The sequence below is a fragment of the Labeo rohita genome, chromosome 16 (assembly GCF_022985175.1).
Source record: "Labeo rohita strain BAU-BD-2019 chromosome 16, IGBB_LRoh.1.0, whole genome shotgun sequence".
In the NCBI taxonomy this organism is placed as follows: domain Eukaryota; kingdom Metazoa; phylum Chordata; class Actinopteri; order Cypriniformes; family Cyprinidae; genus Labeo; species Labeo rohita.
Window position 1 is genome coordinate 37,691,414 of NC_066884.1, and position 18,816 is coordinate 37,710,229.

At 33.7% G+C, this 18,816-nt stretch overlaps 1 protein-coding gene across 2 annotated transcripts in view; it reads right to left on the reverse strand.

Annotated features, from left to right (window-relative positions):
• The window catches only part of tars2 (threonyl-tRNA synthetase 2, mitochondrial), a 25,901-nt gene continuing 7,085 nt past the window's right edge, over positions 1-18,816 (reverse strand). For both annotated transcript variants that reach the window (XM_051130635.1, XM_051130634.1), the window contains exons 8-18: positions 16,223-16,369; positions 13,257-13,355; positions 11,878-12,044; positions 8,921-9,083; positions 6,489-6,626; positions 4,326-4,403; positions 2,509-2,609; positions 924-1,025; positions 768-840; positions 564-678; positions 1-337 (exon numbers count right to left, since the gene is read on the reverse strand). In XM_051130635.1, the coding sequence (XP_050986592.1) occupies positions 195-337; positions 564-678; positions 768-840; positions 924-1,025; positions 2,509-2,609; positions 4,326-4,403; positions 6,489-6,626; positions 8,921-9,083; positions 11,878-12,044; positions 13,257-13,355; positions 16,223-16,369 (1,326 nt within the window). In that variant the 3' untranslated portion in view covers positions 1-194. The remainder of the gene's footprint in view (positions 338-563; positions 679-767; positions 841-923; positions 1,026-2,508; positions 2,610-4,325; positions 4,404-6,488; positions 6,627-8,920; positions 9,084-11,877; positions 12,045-13,256; positions 13,356-16,222; positions 16,370-18,816) is intronic.

Genomic DNA, 18,816 nt, shown 5'->3' on the forward strand with positions numbered 1-18,816 from the left:
TGAATGTTAAAAGTAATTTATTATTATAGTATAAATAACAAAGCAGTTGCAGCACATCAGGATCAAAGTCCACTGGTGAAATGAGTGTTTGTGTCTCTGTATAACTCAACAGGGATCTGATGAATCTGATATCAGCTCATATAAAGTTTGACCAGGGCTCTGGCTCTGTCGTGGTGCGTTCCTTACGCGGACGTTTAAAACTCCTCCTGATTGCTGCGTGTCTGTCTGAGTTCAACGAGCGAGCTCATCACTTCCTCCAAGGATTTCTGTCCGAGCTGCTTCCCTGCTCTCGTCCGCACACTGACAGTGCCACGTTCATGCTCTTTTTCTCCAACCACTGCATTAATATAAGGACAGGGAGGGTTTAGTTTATCTGACCTTTTCCTAACGGGCCCCAGAACGCTCATTCTGTACATGTGTACCAGCAGGGAACAATTAAACCATTAAAACATTTAAAGGTGAAGTTTGTCATTTCTGCCCCACATACAACTGCACAAACAAACTGGGACACAAGTATTTATGTCATTTTTAAAGTAGGAAAACATCTCAGAATGAGTCCTTACCGAATATATAATTGTACTGTGCGAGCTGCGCCGAGCGGATTTTCTTATTTAAGGTGTTTCCACGATCATCATCAATATCAGCCATAAATCCAGCTTCCCTCAGTCTGCAGACCACCTTAAATCACAGCAGAAAGCATCACATACCCATAAACTGCTTACAATGATACAAATTAAGTTTGTGCAGAGTGTTGCGTTTCCTCTGACCTCCTGTCCGTATGTTTCACTGCTGCCCCCTACAGGAACAACCATCACCTGCACTGGCGACAGCCAGAAAGGCCTGAGAAAGACAGAAAATTTTACTTTACTGATTCCAAAAAACATTGAACTCACACACACACACACACACACACACACACACACCATTTCCCTCCAAAGTTTTCAGCCAGGATAGCGATCATCCTCTCCAGGGACCCCAGCACGGCCCGGTGGATCATGATCGGCCTGTACATCTGTCCATCAGCCCTAAAACACACAGACGGCTCAATCACATCACACTGATTTACAGATGATAAAATGAAATGTTAAACAACTCGTTCTCACATATTATAGGCATCATAACCATTAATCATCCAGACAGCATTTGTTATGTTTACTGTATTTTTCCAGACGAAGTGTTGTTTTTTTATCGTCTAAAACATGCTGTGACATGTATTCCAAAACAACTTGTATTATGCAATTAACATCAAGCACACCAACATGCACAAAGTGCACACATCTGTACTGGTGCTGAATGAGAGCTGGACATGAGCCCAAGTTTATTTGTACAGCACATTTCCCACACGCCCATAGTTTCAGTTTTGCTTTAATTTGTTTAAATTTGGCATTTAGAATAAATATTGTTTATAATGAACACCACTATAATTTTTGTTTGTTTTATATGTATATTTTTCATCTTTGTTCCAAACGGGGTTAAAACTGAAATCATAAGAACCTTGCTACTTGAAATAAAATATAAACAAACATTCCTCATTTTTATTAACATGATAACTAAAATAACAAATTAAACAAATTAAAATTAGTACAAATTACATAGACATTTAAACTACACAGACACCATTAAAAGTGTCTAATAAAAATGACAAAAACTAAAACTTTGAAATTAAAATGAAAACAGAAAATACAAAAAATAAATAATTCAAAATATCAAAACTAATTTTATACAAATATTTATTTAGTTTATATTAGACATACTGTATTATTAAATATATTTACTGTATTTACTGTAAATATAATATTCAAATAAAGAAATAAAAAAAAAAAAAAAAAAAAAAAAAAAAAATCACCATTTCCAAAAATTGTTTAGAATGACAGGAACTAAAATACAGTTTTATGCAAATGTTTGGGAACCCCTTGCAGAATCTGTGAAAATGTGAATAATTTTAACAATATAAGAGAGATCATACAAAACGCATGCTATTTCTCATTTAGCACTGTCTACATAAAAGATACACGAAATATGTCTACATACAGTCCACAACACAAAAAAACAAAAAACAAATAAAAAATAACAAAATAAAACTTTTGCATAAAACTCTACATATTTTTTATAATGTTTGAAAAGTTGTCTTTTTTCAAAAGCTATTTTATGTTATTTTTTTAAATGTAATTATAATGTGACTTTTACACTGATGACTGAGATGTTTTTTTTTCTTCTGAACATTGCAATTTTAACAGTGCATCTTATACTCAGGTGCAACTTATTTCTGGCAAAATATAACATGCGGATTAAAAAAAACACAGTATTACTGTAATGTTACAGTAAATAATATCATCTTTAAGAACAATGGGAATTTTTTAGAACCTTTCAAGTAAAATGCCATGATGTATGAATGTAATGAGAACTGTGCCTAATTCATTAAAAATAATTGTTTTACTCAGATTTAGGGTAAAATGTGACCTAAACATGTCAGGCGCATCTATCTGTGACGCTCAGGAGAGATCTTACCCGACATACTGCAGGTTGAATCTGATGGGAAGCTGGAAGTCCAGCTGTATCGTGGCACACTGGTGCTGTCGGCCCAGAGCGTCACGGATCTGGATGTCGATCTGAAGAGATCGTAAAAGAATAAAATGAAACGCCAAATGAACACCAGACATCTCTTTAGTCACCTAACAAATGAAGTGATATTGAGATACAGGCTTTACTGTTCTGCAGAAACTAAACCTAACGGTGCCAAGAACATGAATATATAAGAGCTGCAGTAATATGAAGCCTCTCGGAGAGAGAATGAATCTGATCAGCTGCAATCACAGACAGTCTGTCTAGAAACCTCAAACCTCCAGCCAAGGAGAGGCTGTTCAGAGAGACAGAGAACCCCAAAAACTGTTCTAACTAAAAGTCATAGGTTAACGTAGGTTGTAGGGTTTTTCTTTTTTTAATTAATACTTTTATTCTGCACCGATGCATTCAATCGATCAAAAGTGGCAGTAAAGACATTTCTAATGTCAGAAGATTTTTTATGTCAAATAAATGCTGTTCTTTTGAACGTTCTATTCAAAGAATCCTGAAAAATAAAATGTATCAGTTTCCACAAAACATGTGAAGCAACACAGCTGGTTTTAACACTGATAATAATCAGAAATGTTTGTTGCACAACAAATCAGTATATTACAGGGTTTCTGCAGGTTTTAGGTAAATTTAAGACTTTAAGATCTTTTTAAGACCAACTAAAGAAAATTTAAGGGAAAAAAAAACAATACAGCAATATGTTCTCTAAGCAGTTCGAGTTTTTTCTTTCACTTTCAAATAAGCAGCAATTCTGAATCTAGCAATTGTTTGTTATTAGTTAGTTTGAGTTTTCCCTCTTTTCCTCCGGTAAAAGTGTTGTGCACATTTTACTTTCACTTTCAAATTACCGGTAATTCGGCCTCAAGCAGTTGTTTGTTTTTACATCGTTTGCATTTTCTTCTTTTCTTCACCTTCCTTCGGTTTTAAGTAGCTTGTAAAAATGTAGTGCACATTTTACTTTCACTTTCAAATTAGCGGCATTAACGTAACGTAACAAACTTTTATTAACAAAACGAATAATAATACACCATGTTATATGCCCAATATTAAATAATAACTTATGCAAAGTTTAAACAGGTATACAAAACTTAAAATCAGTAAACACTATGCAACCAAATAAGTAAGAAACGTATAACATTTATTAGCAAAATGAATAAGAATGCTTAGAAGCATGGCATACACTTTGATGTAATATATATACAAAAAAAAAAAAAAAACTATGGAACCAAATAAATATGAAACTTCCACTATCACCTTAGATAAATGGCAGAAATCAACATTTTGTTTTAAAACTCTTCCGCCATAAACTTGTCTTTCTCACCTCTCTCTGTTCTTATCAGTCAGCTCGACTTTTCACGTGATAAATGAAATCTGATCTGTGATGCGACTGTCGTTCGGTACACTGCATTGAGCAGCTGCGTTCAGTTTTAATTGTATTGTCTGTTCTCTAACTGAACTAAATGATTTTTATTACTATCAATGATCAAATAAATACACATTTTTTGAGCAGAAGAGTCTCAAAAGTATTTAAAAACATACTAACCTCAAATCTTAGTGTTTATGGGTAAATAAGAAACGGACTTATCAACATCAAGATTAAATATGACATAAATGCAGAAGGGAAAACGAATATCGTAAGTGTAAGGTTTCACCATTTTGCTGCACTAGTTCATTTTGAGCAGACATGTGGAGTGAGAAATGAATTTTTCATGCAGTGTCTGGGCAGAAAACATATTTCTTTCTGCCAGCCTCACCTTTGGTCCATAAAACGCCCCGTCTCCGGGATTCAACTCCCAGTGCTCCTCAAACTGCTTGAGACTGCTCTCCAACTGCTTCTCAGGGACAAACACAAGAGAGAGAGAGACACGTTACAGAAGAAAACCAGGAATGTGTCAGTGTATGGGTTTGGCCCAGGAAACACTAATAAAAGAATCTGCTGTAAACATCTAATTCAATAATCTCAAAACATGCGGAGCTGAAAGCAGTATTAGTTTGAGTGAGAGAGCGCTAGGAGAGAGATTACAGTTTCCTTGTGTAACCCAAAGATACCAGACAACCCCGCCTGGAAACCACAACCATCCTCATAAAGCAAAGGCCTTGTGCATGTTATATATTTAAGAGATAGTTCACCTAAAAAATTACGGTAGCTATTGTATTTTTTTCCATACTATGGCTACTGTCAGCTGCTTGGTTACTTATATTCCTCAAAATATCTTCTTCTGTGTTCAACAGCTGGAAGAAACTCATACAGGTTTTCATTTTTGGATGAATTATCACTGGGTGAAGAGCTCCTGTAGTGTGCAGTGCACTTTATATATTGCATACTCAGCTCTGACTGGCTGTTCGTTTCCCTCCTCTGATGCTCATGACCTTCTCATTACATTCCATACTGTGACCCTGATCAACATTAATGAATCTCTGACACGTTAGCCGTCTGTTTGGACCTGCCCTACACTTACGCTGTGTGTTTCATATATTGTCTCACAGCATATGTTGGTACTTGTACAGACAGGATCTTAAAATCCCCACACCACTGCTGGAACACAAACAGCCTTGGACACGCTCCGACATGTGTTATTTTTAACTAAAACTAATAAAAACTTTTGAGAAATGGAAATAAAATCTGAATAAAGAAAAAAAATTTTATTAAAAATTAACATAAAAAAAAAAAACTGAAATGCTGCCTTGAGAATGAAATAAAATAAACATTTATGTTGAAGTACTAAAATGATAAAAAAAAAAAAAAAAAAATAAAATAAAATAAAAAAAAAAATAAATAAATATAATATATATATATATATATATATATATATATATATATATAAAATTATAAGCATTAAGTATTAAATATTTAACAAAAATTTGAAATGAAACAAAAACTAAAATCAGGAATCACTAACTAAAATAAGCTTAAGTTACTAAAACTGAAATAAGAATATATTAAAGATAAATACAAATATAAAAACATAATAATAATAAAAAAAAATAAAAATAAAAAAAATAAAAATAAACTACCAAATATAAGAAAAAAGAATTATAAAAAAAAATAATACAAATAACAAACTATAAATAAAGATGATGCAAAACAAACTTAAAAAGCTAAAAATATATACATATACATATTTTTGGCAACTAACTGAAATAAATGTTTAAGTTACTAACACTAAAACTGAAATAAACATTATAAACTGTTGTATAAAAAGTTGTTAAATTGATTAATTTAAATTGATAAATTGATAGATTGATAAACTGGAATATAGATGAACAATTTACACACACACACACAAAACTAAAATGTTGCCTTATCACCTAATTGAAATAAAAATGTTTAAACTGAAATAAAAATTATTAACTGTCAATATTAGATAAAAAAATTTAAATGTTAAAAAAAAAAAAAAAAAGAAAAAAGAAAAAGAGAACTGAAAAAAATGTGTTTTGGTTATTAATAAACCTAAAATGGAATTGAAATGTTGCCTTAGCACCTAATTGTAATAAACATGTTTAAACAGAAATAAAAATGACAAACTGTAAATATTAAATAAAAAGATGTAAATATTAAAATAAAAATAAAAAGTTGCCTATTTGAAATAAAAATGTTTTGGTTGAAGTACTAAAACTACTAAGCCTAAAATGGAAATAAAAATAAATGAAAGCTAAACAAATATATAAAAAAAAAATTAACACACACACACAAAAATGTTGCCTTAGCACCTAATTAAAATAAATATGTTTAAACTGAAATAAAATTAAGCAGATTATTTCATAGTTATTTCATAGAAATGAATTAAACAAAAAAGATAATGTAAAAAAAATGTACAAACTTGAAAAACTTTAAAAAAGAAAAACCTTGATAAATTTTACAGTAGTATATAAATAATCCTAAAATAAAGCTGTCACACTGTGATTGACAGGTGTACCTGCTCGGCAGCATCCCAGAGGGCGGGTTCTCCCAGACAGGGCGTGGGGCGCGTGGAGAGGAGACAGTGAAAGGAGAAACCGAAGACACGATATACGCTCCTCATGAAGTCCAAACACGACGTGATCTCCTCCTCCAGCTAAAGAGACAAAAAAGAGAAGAAGCAGCGGATAAACAAATGAAGGGTGTGTATGAGAGACAGTATAAACACTGACATTATGACAGACAAATCATATATCAGTCCAAACAGTAAACGAGGGAGACGCATTCCTTTACACTGAAGACCAAAACAAGAGCAGCATAATCAGAATGACACAAAAACACTGTTTTATGACAAATAAAGAGCTTTTGTGTAAGAGAAAATGAACACACTTAATTTTTGGAAATACAAATGTAAACTAAAGCTAAACAGGGTCAGAAATTATGTTTCTGTTAATAGCAGTAGAAGACACACGGCTGTCACTCAGCCTTAATTTAGTAGTTTATATAAGTAGAGTTTGGTTCCAAAATGTAATAAACGCCTTTTTTTTTTTTTACAAAGCTGAGTTCCTGCCAAAATCAGTATTGTATCTGGTCGGTACTGAAAAGGCAGTTTTTAAATTTTACACAAAATGCAACATCTGCTGTGTTATTCTTTTCTCCCTATTTTTCCAAACTGTGACAAACGCCAGTCTCCCTTCTCTGCAAAATGTGATACATCCGCTCAGCCAATCACAGCGCAGCATTTCACGCATTGTAAACAGTAAAGGCGGCGCTTTGAATACACCCCGCGTCCTAGTTTTCAACGTTGAGTAATGCATCACAGACATATCTCATGAATCCTTTCATAAACAGAGTGTGTAGAGTGTAAATAAGAGATTGATTGTGCAGTGTAGAGAGTTTTGCTGATTATAATGGAACTTTATAGATGAGTGACAGCTTTTAATGATTTTTAAGGAAGTTTGTAAATGAGATACTGATTTAATACAACAGTTCAATAAACAAGAAGTTAATATTAAATGACCAACATTGTCTGACTATAACACTATTGCCTGATTTCGCTCTATTTCGTCAAAACAGTCACAACTGAGCTACTGCGCATCTCTATTCAAACACAGCTGTTTCCTTTATGAATGAACACGCGTTTTTAAACGGATCTAGTGAGTCAATGAATCAATTTCCCATTTATAAAGAGTCACTTGCTTTATTCCTGAATGAATCAGCCGTCAGAAGGAATCAAATGAATGAATGATTCAGTAATTAAAAGCACCACCTACTGGCAGTTTTAGTTTAATTTTTTAAGTATCTTTTCAGTTATTTAAATGATTTAATATTTCTATATTCAAAATTTGATACTTAAAACATTAATCTCAACATGAATTTATGAATTTGATTGCACACATGCCACCTCTGAGCCTCATTAAACATGAAAATACACCTACAGTTTTGTGTTCTTCTGTGCACCTCTGTAGTACAAATTAATTTTGTTATACTGATTTCATTTGATTGGTAACTTATTCTTATTCTGTTGTTTTAATTTTAATTAAAAATTTAAAAAAACGTCGTCAATTGTTAATAAAGTTAAAAAATGCCATTACAAAGGTAAAAACAAAATTCCCCACTAATTCACTTTAAGGAGTCAAACATCACCTCATAATGGGAAGGCTAATTTTTCAGATTTTTTGATTATTGATTAGAAGGTGCTCCTAAATTTCTTAAGTTAGAAGCATAAGTGCTCCTAAAAAGAAAAGTAAGTGTAGAGACCTGATGGATTTATTGCATTTTGGGGGGGAAATAATCAGTTTTTATAGTAAACCTCTGAAAATTTAAATCTGGATTAAAATTTTTAATGCTATTATAACCTAAATATGCTATGTGAAAGTCTGAAACAGAAAATAGTGGTTTTCATCTTGCCACTTTCTTGGTAAAGAAAACACATTTTTACTCGAATTAATCAAAATGGATTTATAGCATTTTGGAACCAAACTCTTCATATGCTTGATTAGATTGTGTCCGAGTCACAGTGGTAATCTTATTTTCCAAACTGAAGGAATCATCATGTTGAAATTCCTTAAAAAAAAAAAAAAAAAAAAAAAAAAAAAAAAAAAAAAACAGCACTCACACAGGACTTTGTGGTAATTAAGTTTAGCTAACTAGAACAGCTCCAACCGTAAGGAGGCCAATTATTACTGAACATCCGACGCTTAAAGTGCGCTGACACAAGAAACGAGGGACCGATTAGCTCTGTAATCAGAAGACAGATGCTTCCGCTTGGTCTGAAACTACTTGTTCTTTGCTGTGTGGCCAAGCAAAACAAACCTCTCAAATACAATAATTCTCTCCTAAAAAATGTAGATATACTTGGAAACTGTATAGTGGAGAGACAGGTTTTATTCTGACATTTTTTTTTTTTTGTGCTTTTGCAACAATAAATGAAACACTTTGAAGCTGTACCTGTTCAGGTGTGCAAAAGATGTGTGCGTCGTCCTGGCAGAAGCGCCGGACTCTGGTTAAACCCCCCAGCGCCCCCGAGTGTTCATTACGGTGCAACGCACCAAAATCTGCCCAGCGGATGGGAAGCTCTCGCCACGAACGCACCCGCTGCTCGTACATCACACTGCACAGAAGACAAAAGTGCAGGATTCATGACTCAATTCATATTAAAAAAATAGTGCTGTTCAAATGATTATTTGCAATTAATCACATCCAAAATAAAAGTTTTTGTTTATATATGTGTCTACTCTGTATATTTATTATGTACATATAAAGATGCATACATACAGTATATATATATATATATATATATATATATATATATATATATATATATATATATATATACACACACATACATATATACACATATACATACACACACACACATCTATATTTAATCTATAAAAATATATATTTTTTAAATACATACATGCATGTGTATTTATATATACATAATAAACACACACAGTACACACATATTTTATGTACACAAAAACTTTTTTATTATGATGTGATTAATTGCTATTAATTGTTGCTCAGCACTATTAAAAAAATAATCTGACATCTTTCTGATGTGAGAAAATTCATTGAAATTAAATGACATACTTTCTAATAAACACAATTCATATGTTTGGGTTGGTACCACATTTTAAATGTTTTTGAAAGAAGTCTCTGCTGCTTCCAAGTCTGAATTTATTTGGTCATAAATGCAGTAAAAACAGTAATATTGTGAAATATTATTACAATTTCAAATAGCTGTTTTCTACGTGGATAGCTGTTAATCTGTAATTTATTCCTGAGATGTAAAGCTGAATTTTCAGCATCACTACTCCAGTCTTTAGTGTCACATGATCCTTCAGAAAACATTCTAATATGCTGATTTGCTGCTCAAGAAACATTTCTGATTATTATCAATGTTGAAAACAGTTGTGCTGCACAATATTTTTGTGAAAACTGTGATGCATTTTATTATTGATAACTAGAAAGTTCAAAAGAACATCATTTATTTGGAATCTTTTGCAACATTATAAATGTCTTTAGTCACTTTTGATCAACTGAATGCATCCGTGATAAATAAAAGAGTTAATTTAAAAAAAAAGAAAAAAAAAAAAAAAATTCACAAAAATTAGTTCATTAAGCCCTCTTCTAGCAATCCCAATGCTCCAAATAGTAATTAAACATGTAAAAATATCTTTATTTGTACATTTTATGAGAGGAGTATCTTTTTCTCTGCTCACTTCTGGACGACTGCTGCTGCTTCTCATCACAAGTTGTAGGTCTGTTGTTGCAAAGTGCAGCATTCCAGCTTGGTGAATATTCATACTGAATTCTCCATGACATGAGTCCAAACCAGTGAAATATGATATTCAAACCCATGCTGATGAAAACAAAACGATCACGCTGACTGACGCGTGCATAAGACGCGCCTCTCCGGGAGCGTGTGATCAAGTACATTATTGCGAAATGTGTTTTGGCAAGATTCACACAAACATAGTTTGTTATGTCTTACATGAACGCTTAGTTAAAGGAGAAGTCCACTTCCAGAACAAAAATTCACATATAATGTAGTCACCCCCTTGTCATCCAAGATGTTCATGTCTTTCTTTCTTCAGTCGTAAAGAAATTATGTATTTTGAGGAAAACATTTCAGCATTTTTCTCCATATAATGGACTGATATGGTGCCCTGAGTTTGAACTTCCAAAATGCAGTTTAAATGCGGCTTCAAATGATCCCAAATGCAGTTGAAAACGATCCCAGCCGAGGAAGAAGGGTCTTATCTAGCGAAACGATCAGTTATTTTCATTAAAAAATACAATTCAAATACTTTTTAATCTCAAACACTAGTCTTGTCTTTCTCTCCCTGAACTCTGTGTATTCTAACTCAAGACAGTTAGTGTATGTCGAAAAACTCCAATCATATTTTCTCCCTCAACTTCTAAAATCATTTCAAAATCATCCTACGTCACTGCAGAAGTACCGACCCAGTCTTTGCAAAGTGAACATGCAAAGAAGATCAAACACCCTTAACAAAAAAAAATGGGACTTTTTCGACATACACTAACTGTCATGAACCGGAAAAAAACAGAGTTCAGGCAGAGAAAGACAAGGTGAGCATTTGACATTAAAAGTATATAAATTGTATTATTTTTATTAAAATAACCGATTGCTAGGTTATTTTTTTATATATATATATATATATATATATATATATATATATATATATATATATATAAAAAACTAGATAGTTCTTACCTAGTTTCACTAGATAAGACCCTTATTTCTCAGCTGGGATCATTTACAACCGCATTTGGGATGTTGGAAGTTCAAACTCGGGGCACTATATCAGTCCATTATATGGAAAAAATGCTGAAATGTTTTCCTCAAAAAACAATTTCTTTACGATTGAAGAAAGAAAGACATGAACTTCTTGGATGGCAAAGGGGTGACTACATTATCTGTAAATCTTTGTTCTGGAAGTGGACTTCTCCTTTAATGGTTGAGAAAAATCTGATGTGTAACATTATATTAGATCCATGCATTACAGTAGGTTCTAATATAGATCTGTCTCAATGTTAATCAAACATTAAAAGAAAAGATGGAATCACTTGCTGCTCTTGATTAAACTGCTGTTTATTTGCATCTTTGTTCTTGTTTTCAATAACAAAGATAAAATAAAAAATAGTTATATTGTGATTAATAATATAGTAACTACTAATAAGAAAAGACTTGGAAGAAAATATGCAGCGTTGCTTGGTGATTTTGCTTTGGAACCTTCGAAAAATACAAAACAACTTATTTTTGAAAATTTGCCCATTCCGACTAATTTTTCCGGCACGGGTCACATTTGGACGCTTTTCAGAAAATGATGAAAACAGTATGGATAGTTCAGGTGTTGGTGTTCAGTCGTACTGACCAGTGAGCGGGGCAGTTCATGGGTTTGAGAGCGAAGGTGTGCGGCTCACAGGTCACCGTGAACATGTTCTCACTGTAATGCTCCCAGTGACCCGATCGCTCCCACAGAGACGTGCTGTACAGCGTCGGGGTCACGACCTCGCTGAAGCCCCGCCTCCTGTATTCACTCTGACAGGAAGAGGAAGGGGTTACATTAGCATACAAGCGCATTCAAGATGTTGTTTGGAGTAAATGTATATAATAACATGAATTCAAATTTTTGTAACATGTGTGCATATGTAGGCAGAAACTTGAACTTTAAAAGTGAAGAATTCTTACACTGTGAAAGCCTAGAAATAGTCAAAAAAAAATCTTTATGGCTCATATAGTCTGATATTGTAAGAATATGGGAGAAATAACAGCTTAATTTTATTCAGAAACTCAAATTGAGAAAAACTTGCAATTTGGTGCAGATGCTGATATTTGTATGGACAAAAAGCGATCATTTTGATTGCTTGTAATATAAATCAATATCTTTATAACAGTGTAGCAGATACTTAAAGACAATGTTATAAATATCAGTCGCCACTCTGTATCTCCAATATTATGTCTTAGTAAGATGAGACTGAAATGATCCAACATATAATGCAGTGCAATCCAATGATGATTGAGAGATAAACAAATAACGTTCCTCAAAAGATGTGAGATGTTTTGGAGGCTTGGGAAGATCATTCCTCCACTGAGGAACAGTGAAAGTAAAGCTTCTGGGAACAAACGTTCCTCAAAAGATACTGATGATCAGATTTGAGACTCACTGCTTTTTCTACAAAATGATTAATGGAGAATCAAGTAAAGCCAAGCTGATTCAGTCCAGTAAGTGTTTATCTGGAAATATTACTACTGATGTTTACTTGATAAAAATCCATCGTGATTTGACAGCAAAAAGACACGTGAAGCACCAGCTGAAAGAGGACGTTTGTACAATTACACTAAAAGAGCTTTTACTGAATAAAAAACTCCAAACTATCAATCAGACAACAGAAGGCATGGAGTAGATTGTGTCTCACCAAAATGTTGATTGTTGATTATTTTAGAAATTCAGATATCAAATATGATAGCTTTATAGGGTTAAGATTATGTGAAACACAATTTAAGACAAGTATGTCCACATTTTTCAGTGCTGTAGTATATCTTTGGCCTCTGAAATGATCTACACCCTTCCGAGTGTTCAATTCAGCCGCCCTGAAGAGTGTGTAAGACACATTCTCTCAGTAATACAGAGTATGTGTGTGCTTATTCTCTTACATAGCAATGCACCATGACACACTATTGCTGAACGTGTGAAATAAACATTGCGAGAGTGTGAGGGTAAAACCGTGCTGACGTGAAACGAGTTTGTACCTTTATAAAGTCAGTGAGCGTGTTGTATATATGAGCTCCTTTAGGCATGAAGAAACAGCTGCCAGGACTGACATCATGAAAGAAGAAGAGCTCCTGCGCCTAAGACAAGAACAAAATCAGAGCCAGCTGGAAACATCGTACAAATGGACATCGTACAAGTGTTCGGGTTTATGATGCTCTGGGCTCATACTGACACACTTCAGCATGAACGAACAACATGCATGTCACTGTAAAAATGTAAGATGAAAACACACTTGTTTATGAATCAGGACTATTTTGACTCCTTATAGACCAATTTGGAGTAGACGTCACATTTACGTCACTTGCAGCTGCGCAAGCATAGCGGTTGCAGAAAGCCACTGATAACAAGGAGATAAACGGGTAAAATCAAAGGAATAAGAGAGAAAAAAAAAGTGAAAAAAAAAAGCTTGTCTTGCCTTGCTCTCGCTGAACTCTGTATTCTCTGTGTATTCTGACTCAAGACAGTTAGGGTATGTCGAAAAACTCCAATCGTATTTTCTCCCTCAACTTCAAAAATCATTTCAAAATCATCCTGCATCGCTGCAGAAGTACCGAACCAGTCTTTGCAACGTGAACATGCAAAGAAGATCAAACACCCTTAACAAAAAAGGTAAAACAGTGATATAGGACGATTTTGAAGTTGAGGGAGAACATGAGATGGGAGTTTTTCTACATACATATGTCTGGAAGTGCAAGACAAGATGAGCATTTGACATTAAAAAGTATATAAATTTTATTATTTTTATGAAAATAACTGATCGTTTCGCTAGATAAGACCCTCCTTCCTCGGCTGGGATTGTTTACAACCGCATTTGGGATCATTTGAAGCCGCATTTAAACTGCATTTTGGAAGTTCAAAAATCGGGGCACCATATCAGTCCATTATATGGAGAAAAATGCTGAAATGTTTTCCCTCAAAAAACTATTTCTTTATGACTGAAGAAGGATAGACATGAACATCTTGGATGACAAGGGGGTGAGTACATTATCTGTAAATTGTTGTTCTGGAAGTGGACTTCTCCTTTAAGCGAAAAAAGCTGTCCAAACCTGCCTGCCCCTGCGTGAAAAACATCACTGTGGAGGAATTTCGGCTCACTCCACTTTGCAGATTTTTTTAATTCAGCCGCATTGGAGGGTTTTTGAGCATGAATGGACTGTTTAAGGTCATGCCACAGCATCTCAACTGGATATAAGTCTGAACTTCCAAAACCTTAATCTTGTTTTTCTTGATCCATTCAGAGGTGGACTTGCTGGTGTGTTTTAGATCATTGTCCTGCTGCATAACCCAAGTGCGAATGAGGTCAACTGATGGCTGGACATTCTCCTTCTGGATTTCCCGATATAGTGCAGAATTCATGGTTTCATCAATTATGGCAAGTCATCCAGCCCCACCATCATGTTTGTCTGTTGGTATGAAATGCTGTGTTGGTTTTACACCAGATGCACACCTTCCAAAACTTTAACTTTTGTCTCATGAGTCCACAGAATATTTGCCCAGAGGTCTTGGGGATAATCAAGATATGTTTTTGGCTAATGTGAGACGAGTTCATTTTGGTCAGCAGTGGCTTTTGCCTTGGAACTCTCCCATGGATGTTATTTTTGCCCAGTCTCCTTCTTGTTGTTGAATCATGAACACTGACCTTAATTGGGGCAAGTGAGGCCTGCAGTTCTTTAGATGTTGTTCTGGGTTCTTTTATGACCCACTGGAGGAGTCGTTGTTGTGCTCTTGGAGCAATTTTGGTAGGCTGGCCACTCCTGGGAAGGTTCACCACTGTTCCAAGTTGTCTCCATTTTGAGGATAATGGCTCTCACTGTGGTTCCCTGGAGTCCCAAAGCCTTAGAAATGGCTTTGTAACCCTTTCCAGACTGATACATATCAAGTACTTTGTTTCTCATCTGTTCTTGAATTTCTTTAGATCACAGCAGGATGTGTTGCTTTTTGAGATCTTTTAGCATGCTTCACTTTGTCAGACAGGTTCTATTTAAGCAATTTCTTGATTCAACCGGTCTGGCAGTATGTGTAGCTAATGAAGTTTAACTCAGCTTTCTAAAGTAATGTGGTTAATCACAGTTTTTTCATGATTCAACAGAAGGGGGCAATTCATTTTTTACATAGGGCCAGGTAAGTTTGGACAGCTTTTTTCCCTTAATAAATGAAATCATCATTTAAAAACTGCATTTTGTATTTACTTGCATTATCTTTGTGTAATATTACAACTTGTTTGATGATCTGAATCTTTTGAGTGTGACAAATGTGCAAAAAATTAAAACAACAGGAAGGGGGCAAAAACTTTTTCACAGCACTGTACATTTGATTTAAACAATAGGTCTACAGAATATTCACATATGCTGTTAATAGGAGACGTATTGTATTGCCCTACAGTTACAGCATGAAATATTATTAAACCCATTACTATTAACATTTTTACATTACATTTATTTATTTTATCTCACAATTCTGACTTTTTTCCTTGCAAATGCAAGTTTATATCTCTTAATTCAGACTTTATAACTCGATTTAACTCAAGCCAGAAGTGTGGGATATAAACTCCTTTTCTGAACCAAGGGGAAAAGAGAGAATGACGAGTTGTCTTTCCTTATTAAAATTGTAAGATATAATCTCGGAAATGCAAGAATAAAGTCAGAATTTTAAAATATAAAATCAAATTTACCTTTTTTTAATTCTTTTATTCCATGAAAACTGTTATTTTCTGTCACCAGATAGGCTCCGCCCACAAAAAACATCTTCCCCGATCTGTAAGACTATCCCCACTTACGTCAATTTCATTGAATAACAGTGCTTGGGTAACAAGCTCTTGTATTATGCGGAGAATAACAGGTCTACATTCATGCTGTTGTGAGCCTCACACAGTGACGCAGTCACTCAGAGAGGATACTATAGTAGGAGGATGTGTGTGTTCAGCAGCTTGACTAACAGCACTCACCTTTCCGATTCTCCTGTGGTCTCTTTTTTTGGCCTCCTCCTGTTCTCTCTCCCATTCCTCTCGCTCTTTTTCTCCTGGAAACGTGACGCCGATCATCCTGAGGATACCTGACGCCTCTGTTGAACCGGACAGAGTTACAGGAGACACCTGAGAGAGGGAGAGAGTGATACAGTGCAAAATAAGCTTTATGAGTAAGAGCATATAAGACATGAGGAGACTAAAAGCATTTTTAAATCCGATGTGGCCACAATCTGAGCTATCCGGCAGAGAACGAGACCATTGCACGGCTTTTTAAAGGAATTAATACATTTATTCATCCAGGACACATTAAATCCATCAAAAGCGACAGTGAAGACATTTATAATGTTATTTCTGTTTCAAATAAATGCTGTTCTTTTTTGACTGTCTATTCATCTGAAAAATCCTGAAACTGTTTTAATGTTGATAATAGTTTGTTAAGCATTTGTAAAAATGTTTGTTGAGCAGCGAATCAGCACATTAGAATGATTTCTGAAGAAATAATTAAGGCTGGAGTAATGATGCTGAAAATTCAGCTTTGATCACAAAAATCAATTATATTTTATAAAATATTCACAGAGAAAACAGCCGTTTTAGATAAACTTTACCTAAATTAAAAAAACAAACAAAAAAAAAACACAATTACATACGCATGCATAAAAACTTTCAAATTAAAATAAATAAATAAATAGAAAATAAAAAAATAAAAAATAAAAACTAGAAATTACAAGCAATTTATATATATATATATATATATATATATATATATATATATATATATATATATATATATATATGACCTTGGACCACAAAACCAGTCATAAGTATAAATTTATCGAAACTGAGATTTATACATCATCTGAAAGCTGAATAAATAAGCTTTCCACTGATGTGTGGTTTGTTAGATTTGAAAATCTGGAATATGATGTTGGAAAAAATCTAAATATTGAGAAAATCGCCTTTAAAGTTGCCCAAATGAAGTTCATAGCTATGCATATTACTAAACAAAAATTAAGTTTTGATATATTTAGGGTAGGAAATTTACAAAATATGTTCATGGAACATGATCTTTACTTAACATCCTAATGATTTTTGGCATAAAAGTAAAATCGATAAATTTGACGCATCCGATGTATTGCTACAAATATAACTGTGCAACATAAGACTGGTTTTGTCATCCAGGGTCACATATACATACAGATATATATATATAAAATCCATAAAGATATAAAAAGATATAAAATTCAGGGTCCGTACAGATACTGCAAAATGAAATTCCAGGACTTTCATGGATTTTCAAGCACTACTTTTTTGATTTTCAAGGACTTCAATCAGAGATCTCACTTATCAATATATTCTTTCAAATTAAAACCATGGTTAATTTTCTTAAGGGATTTGTATTTGTGTATACTTTTTTTTTTTTCTTAGTTTTGTTTTTAGAACTCTACTGCTTTAAGGGCTTAATGTTTTCTACTGTTTAAGAATAATTAATAAATAAAAAAATTTGTGAAACCACTCCGAAATCCTGATCTGAAACAAAAGATTTATGATATGTGCTCTGAAGTCCCGAACTGAATACAATGACTCATGAACCTGCTCAGAAGTTCCAATCTAAATCAAATGATTCACGATCCAATTGGAGTGCTTTGAAACAGTGAATCACTTCACGATCCAATGGTTTTACTGATTCCGAGTTTCGAAAAACTCACCTATCACAACGCACGTTTTAAAGTCGTTACAAGCAATGTCAAAATTCAAAAATGATTGCCTCTTTTAATTTGATCAGATTTTTTTGCTAGTGACTTGCTTGAAATGAATGATTGAAATCACACGTTTGAATCAATCAGAGCAGTTCCAGCATTAATGTTCCTCTTTTCACATCTTCAGCCATGTTTACACGACATTGTCAGTACTACTACTGGCTTAGCTCACTAGTTTTGTTTTATTATAATTTTTTTTTTGTTTTACTAGTTTTATTAACTGAAAAAAAAAAAAAAAAAAAAAAAAAAAAAAACAAAACATTTTGTTGTTTGAATTGTGTAAAAAGACATTAAAAATTGAGAAAAATGAAACACTTATTTCATAGATACACTGTCTTTCAATAATTCAAGCACCACTTCAGGAATATTGCTATTTTCAAGGGTTTTCAAGTACTTTAAGCACCTTGTACAAACCCTGAAAGTTGTATAGAAAAAGTATATATCAGCTGTACTAAAACAGCACTGGTCGCAACAAAATGTCATTATGTAGAAAGAAGCAGCTTGAAGATTCTTCGCTGTAGTTTACGAACTACTGTGGCATATAAACAAAGGCATGACTTAATCACGTTAACATAAGAATACATCACTATCAAGAGCAGTCTGAACTCTCATTTAAACAAAATCAGAAACGCTGTGAACTGCTTAAAGAAACAGAGGACTACAAAAACAAAATGTTCCATAAATAAAGCTGAGCTTAGTCCCGTGTCATGACCCTAAAGAGAGAACAGTCAGTGGAAAGAGAAGGGAAAGTGTGAAACGGGAAGAGTGAGAGATATTAATGCTATCAACAGGAAGCTGCTAGGGAAACCAATGCAA